The sequence below is a fragment of the Chiloscyllium plagiosum genome, chromosome 36 (assembly GCF_004010195.1).
Source record: "Chiloscyllium plagiosum isolate BGI_BamShark_2017 chromosome 36, ASM401019v2, whole genome shotgun sequence".
NCBI classification, from domain to species: Eukaryota; Metazoa; Chordata; class Chondrichthyes; order Orectolobiformes; family Hemiscylliidae; genus Chiloscyllium; species Chiloscyllium plagiosum.
The window spans coordinates 34,985,764-34,992,738 of record NC_057745.1 but is presented as its reverse complement, the minus strand read 5'-3'; the positions used below and the strand labels follow the sequence as shown (position 1 = coordinate 34,992,738).

Here is a 6,975-nt window from a genome sequence, read left to right as displayed (position 1 = left end):
GCTGGTACAATTGCAACATTTAAGAGGCATTTGGATGGGTATATGAATAGGAAGAGTTTGGAGGGATATGGGCCAGGTGCTGGCAGGTGGGACTAGATTGGGTTGGGATGTCTGGTCAGAATGGACGGGTTGTTTGCATGCTGTACACCTCTATGACTCTATAAATGGATACCTGAGTTTTGGTTACTGTTTCGTCAATTCAAATCTGACTAATTGATTCAAACCAAACACTCCCTTCAAAGCTCATCTTTGAATCTGATGATGTTGACAGCCTGAAACCAATCGGGCTGTAAGAAATTCCGATATAATCAGGGGTATAACAATGAGTGTTTTTGAAAATCGGGGGGAGAGCAACTGCCACTGAAATTGAGCCAACAGCTCTGAAAGAAATCTCAGAAAGCACCAACTATTAAAGGTACCAAAGAATTTTATGCAAAGAGAGTCACAGTATAAAAACTCATAGACGGCCCAGGGAGAAGACAGCAGAATCGGAAGGACAGAAGAAAACAGCAGATTTGGAAGGATGGAAGGAAGACAAAAGAAACTGTATAAACTTGGAGAGATTACGTTATTTAATGTTTAGTAATTGTGTTATTGGAGCAGCATTTTTGTAGAGTTGGAGTCAGATGATGGTTTGTTAAGAAAAAGCGGGCTTAAGTTTGTTAATAGTTTTTGTATAGTGTTCGGAAAATAAATTGTTGATTTTGTTTTAAACAGTGGGTTTTCTTTCACTCACTCACGCTTTTAACAGTTTACGAGATGAGACAAGCTTCTATGAGTGTTTTAGTTTTAATTAACAGAAGGGTTTGACCTCCCCGTCATAATACAGAGGAAGGTGCAAATCACTTGAACGGTAGAATGTGGTTAGCCTCTGCTAAGTAGTATTCTGCAGTTGTAATTCCAGGTATCATTAGCTGTTAAAATAAGAGCTTTGTCCTTAATTAATGGATTAGTTACTTTGGAGTGTTCTGTTTTTTTGGGAAAGGATAGTTATTTAATTCTGAATTTGGGGACCAAGGTCAAGGCTGAACGTTTAGGGTAAAAGCGTCCATTGAAATTCACCTCTCTCTACAGCTTGGCCATACTGTGTCAACACAGGGTTGATCCCAGAGATATTGAGGAGACAGGAGGTCATTATCGTAGTATCCCTGCAATGTGGAAGCAAGCCATTTGACCCATTGAGTCTACACCAATCCTCTGAAGGACATGCCATCCAGATTCTCCCCTGCATATTCCATGGTTAATCCAGCTAACCTATACATCCCTTGACACTATGGGCAATTTAGCATGGCCAATCCATCTAACCTACTTATCTTTCGCCTCTGGGCATAAACTAGAGCACGTGGAGGAAACCCACACAGACCTGGGGAGAAAGCACAAACTCCCGACAGACCATCACCCAAAGGTGGAATCCGGGTCCCTGACACTGTGAGGTGCTAACCGTTGAGCCACCGTGCCACCCCACGTATGTAAGGGCTTCAGTACCCTGGACCAACCTTATGATGTTATGGAGCTGGCCCTCACTGGATAAAATTAGTACAGCAGGATGAAGTTAAGAATGAGAAAGAGGAGAGCGACATGTACAGAAAAGCAGGTGGAGAAGACAGGCTAGAATAAGGCAGTGGATTTATGGAATGGTCTTTCAATAATGTAACAGTAAGGATAGAGTTTGATACATCTCTGAAAACTATGTATTGAGAGTTTTCATATTATGAACCCTGTTGTAAAGAAATCTCAAACTTGCCTTCTCCATTATCATTCTGATTTGAATGAAAGTTCCTGGTTGTGGACATTAAATCACTCGACAAAAGTGTGTGCACTTTGATTTTTATTCTGCCAGATGGAGGGGCGTTAACTCTTTCTCCTTGCCATTTCCACAGTCCCCTTATAATTGCACCAGGCAGGCGGCATCTGTTAAGGAAACCACCTTTCCAAGGAGGCAGCCACTAATGTCGATATCTTAATGCTACCTGATCCACTCGATTTTAGATTTTCAACTTCTGTGCAATTATGTTTTTTAAAGCTGGTTAGGGGATGTGGTTTTGCACCTGTAATGAGCAAGAGTGGAAAACCATTGTTCTCCTAATGTGGCTGTGATTCTTGGTTTCGGTTCTCCAACAACACTTGGATCTGTAATACTACCTGGGGATAATACACTGAGCAACAAGGAATGGACAGGAAGTGGGATTAGTTAGAAAGCTGCTTCAAAAAGGCAATACTGATAAAATAGACCCAACAGCTTTACTGTGTGTGTGTGTGTGTACATATGCCCTTTGCTGTCAGTTTGTTTTTAAGCGAAGTTGTTCTGATGTATGAATTGTTTGCTTATTTTCCAGCTGGCGATGTACATTTTACCTCCTGGCATTTATTGGTGGTATTGCTGTCCTGATTGATGTAAGTAATTTCACTACTTGCTTTGATACAAATTAATACCATTGGGGTTTAGTCACACAGATAGAACATAGAAAATTACAGTGCAGAACAGGCCCTTCGGGCCCTCAATGTTGTGTCATGGATTACTCCTAATCTAAAATAAAACAACCTGACCTACGCACCCCTCAACTCACTGCTGCCCATGTGCATGTCCAGCAGTCGCTTAAATGTCCCTAACGTCTCTGCTTCCACCACCACTGTTGGCAACGCATTCCATGCATTCACAACTCTGTGTAAATAACCTATCTCTGACATCTCCTCTATACCTTCCTCCTAATATCTTCAAACTATGACCCCTTGTCCCAGTCAATCCTGCCCTGGGAAAAGGTCTCTGGCTATTGACTCTATCCATGCCTCTCATTACCTTGCATACCTCAATTAGGTCACCTCTCTTTCTCGTCCTCTTCAGAGAGAAAAGTCCAAACTTAATCAACCTCTCTTCGTAAGGCAAGCTCTCCAGTCCAGGCAGCATCCTGGTAAGCCTTCTTTGCACCCTCTCCAAAGCTACTGTTTCTTTTCTGTAGGAGGGCAACCAGAAGTGGACACTATTCCAACTGTAGTCTCACCAGGGTCTTGTACAGCTGCAGCAAAACCTCAATCCCCCTGTTAATGGAAGCCAAAATACCATACGCCTTCTTAACAGCCCTAACCACTTGGGTGGCAACTTTGAGGGACCTATGTACTTGAACACCCAGATCCCTCTGTTCCTCTACACTGCCAAGAATCCTGTCTTTAATCCTATATTCAGCATTCAAATTCTACCTTCCAAAATGCATCATTTCGCATTTGTCCAGGTTGAACTCCATATGCCATTTCTCAACCCAGCTCTGCATCTTGCCTATATCGCGCTGCAGCCTGCACTAGCCCTCAATACGATCAACGCCACCTCCAACCTTTGAGTCATCGACAAATTTACTCACTCACCTCTCAACCCCCTCATCCTAGTCATTTATAAAAAACTACAAAGAGCAGAGGCCCAAGAACAGAGCCCTGCAGGATCCCACTCACTGGCTTCCAGGCAGAATACTTTCCATCTACAACCACTCTCTGCCTTCTGTCAGCCAACCAATTCCGAATCCAGACAGCCAAATCTCCCTGTATCCCATACCTCCTGACTTAACGAATGAGCCTACTACGAGGAACCTTATCAAATGCACGGGGAACCTTATCAAATGCCTTGCTGAAGTTCGTATATACCACATCCATTGCTCGACCTTTGTCGACCTGTCTTGTCACCTCTTCAAAGAACTCAGTAAGATTTGTGAGGCATGATCTGACCCTCACAAAGCCATGCTGATTGCAATCCAAATAGTCATAAATCCTATCCCTCATTTATTTCCAAAACATTGCTGACCACAGACTTAAGACTGATTGGCCTGTAATTGCCAGGGATTTCCCTAATCCCCTTCTTGAAAAGAGGAACAACATTTGCCTCCCTCCAGTCCACCAGTACGATTCCCGTGAGGAAGCAAAGATCTTCGCCAGCGGCTTAGCAACCTCCTTTCTTGCTTCCCGGAGCAGCCTGGGATAAATCTCATCCAGCCTTGGGGACTTACCAATCTTAATGTTTCCCAAAATTTCCAGCACATATCAATCTTGATCAAATCTTCAACAATCTTGATCTGTTCAAGTTTCTTTCCCAGCTCCACAAAGTTATCATTCACAATAAGTTTGGAGCACGTTTGGAGCACATTTGGCACTTATGGCCACAGAAGTTAAAGCATATGTGGTGTATTGAATGCATGTAACACATGATCTGTTGTTTTGATGCTGTTGTTTATTGGGCAGCTGACGTATTTTCCTGACTCCAGTAGATTTATGCAAATTATTAAACAGCCACACTATTTTATCCGATGCAGAGACCATTCGCTCCACTACTGTCTTGTCAGGTCCACGCTTCCCACCATCCCACCCGCCACTCCCAGCACCTTCCCTTACCACCGCAAGAAGTGCAAATCCTGTGCCCACACCTCCCCCCTCACCTCTGTCCAAGGTCCAAAGGATCCTTCCACATCTGACAGAGATTTACCTGTACTTCCACACATGGCATCTACTGTGTCTGTTGTTCCTGATGTGGTCTCCTGAACATTGAGGAGACAGGATGCTAACTTGCAGAACGTTTCAGAGAACATCTCTGGGACATGCACACTAAACAATCCCACTGCCCTGTGGTCGACCATTTCAACTCCCCCTCTCACTCCACCAAGGACGTGCAAGTCCTGGGCCACCTCCACTGCCAAACTCTAGCCACCCGACACCTGGAGGAAGAACGCCTCATCTTCCGTCTTGGGACCTCCAACCACTTAGGATCAATGCCGATTTCACTGGTTTCCTGACTTCCTCTCCCCCCGCCACCCTTTCCCAGATCCACCCTTCCACTCAGCACCACCCTTTGGACTGTCCTACCTGTCCATCTTCCTTCCCATCTATCCACTCCACCCTCCTCTTCAACCTATCACCTTCACCCCCCTCCTTCATCTACTAATCGCATTCCCAGCTACCTTGGCCCCAGTCCCCACCCACCCCATTTATCTCTCAGCTCCCTTGGGCCACCCCTCATTCCTGATGAAGAGCTCATGTTCAAAACGTTGACTGTTCTGCTCCTTGGATGCTATCTTACCGGGTGTACTTTTCCAGCACCACACAGCATCTGCAGACCTCACTTTCTCCACATTTTACCAGCCCAAAGAGTGGGCATTCGCCATAAACATGTCAATGAGACCTAACGCAATCCACTCGACACCTTCAAAAGCGAACCTAATAAACTAACTTTGTTGAGCTTGGTGACACTATTTCTGATCACCAGGGGAATGGTCAGCCCTGTATTGCCAAGGGTTCCACCTGTCACAGGCTGTCCACACCAGGGAGCAGTAGCAGAATGTTAGTGAGGTTGGCTATTGGATGAGACCATGGTCCCAGTTACACTGAACTCTGTATTAATGTGGCTATATTTGCCCTATCCCAGAACTGTCTTCACTAAAAGCACTTATCATGCAGCCAATGTACAGGATGTGAAACATTTGGAACATGTCTGGGAAACTAGTTGTAAATCACTCTATATTATTTTACACACCACTATAGGAAATGCAAGAGAAAGTTGTTAAGATCTTGCTGATGTTACCACTGGGCAAGTCAGATCCCAGAATGGCTTGATAAGTCATTTTTTAGACTTTAAAGTAGCAATCTTTCACTGAAAGATGAGCACGCCAGGCAACAAATTCAGTTTTAATTTAAAAAACCGAAGCTACATGAACGCAACAAAAATAAATAATACAAAAACACTCTTTAAATATAACCGTTTTAAAAGATTTCAACAAAGTGGCAAAATCCCATTTACTCCTGACATCGTCACTTTACAGTTAATCAAAATCCAGAGAAATTTACCTTTCCTATCAAATCTATAGATTAACTTAATTGCTTCTTATCAGTATCGGTCAAGGATAAATGCCTGAGGGACAAGGTCAGTCAGAGCAAACCGGGGTGGGGGGGGGTGAATCGAAGGGCAGAGCTCCAGAGGTGACTTCCCAAATCAAAAAGTGACATAGGCTTAGTTGCTCAAGAAGCAGGTTTGCAGACTGAGTGAGTAATAGCTGGAGAGAGAGAGAAAATATTTCTTGTTGGTGTAGTCTACTAAGAATAGAAAGCGGGATTGAGGAACTGGAGTTTGGTATCTTGTGGTAAGGTTGTGTAATCAGTTCCTGCATTATTTTTGGACTCTCATAACTGAGCTCTTAGACTTCTCTCCATTCTTAATAACCAATACAGAGTTCTAACCAACAACCTTGGTTTGGAGGCTTTCACAAACTACAGGGCTTAGAGATAATTTATCCCCTTGACTGTTCTGAACAGTTATTTTTCTGAGAGAAAGTATTCTTGTATCTGATACCAGTCAATTCATCATCGAACTACATTCAAAAGCTTTGAACTAAAAATATTTTAAAATTCTGCTAAGCTGTCCTGGTTTAAATCCACTGCCTCCAACCTCATAGTCCCACAACCCCACACCGCCCGTTTCTACCTCCTGTCCAAAATCCACAAACCTGACTGCCCTGGCCGACTCATTGTCTCAGCCTGCTCCTGCCCCACTGAACTCATCTCTGCATACCTCGGGACACCACCCACGCTCTCCACGTCCTCCATGATTTTTGCTTTCCCGGCCCCCAACGCCTTATCTTCACCATGGACATCCAGTCCCTATACACTTCCAACCCCCATCACGAAGGCCTCGAAGCCCTCCGCTTCTTCCTCTCCCGCCGACCCAACCAGTACCCTTCCACTGACACCCTCCTTCGACTGACTGAACTGGTCCTCACCCTGAACAACTTCTCTTTCCAATCCTCCCACTTCCTCCAAACCAAAGAAGTAGCCATGGGTCCCAGCTATGCCTGCCTTTTCATCGGATATGTGGAACAGTCCATCTTCTGCAGCTACACTGGCACTACCCCCCACCTTTTCCTCTGCTTCTTCGATGATTGTATTGGCGCTACCTCGTGCTCCCACGAGGAGATTGAACAGTTCATCCACTTTACTAACACCTTCCAC

General features: G+C 44.5%; 1 protein-coding gene across 1 annotated transcript in view; it reads left to right on the top strand.

Moving 5' to 3' along the window:
* Positions 1–6,975, top strand: part of cers3a (ceramide synthase 3a) — a 55,319-nt gene that overhangs the window by 41,608 nt on the left and 6,736 nt on the right. Inside the window, exon 5 of the mRNA XM_043677652.1 lies at positions 2,337–2,394. Coding sequence (XP_043533587.1) covers positions 2,337–2,394 — 58 coding nt within the window. The remainder of the gene's footprint in view (positions 1–2,336; positions 2,395–6,975) is intronic.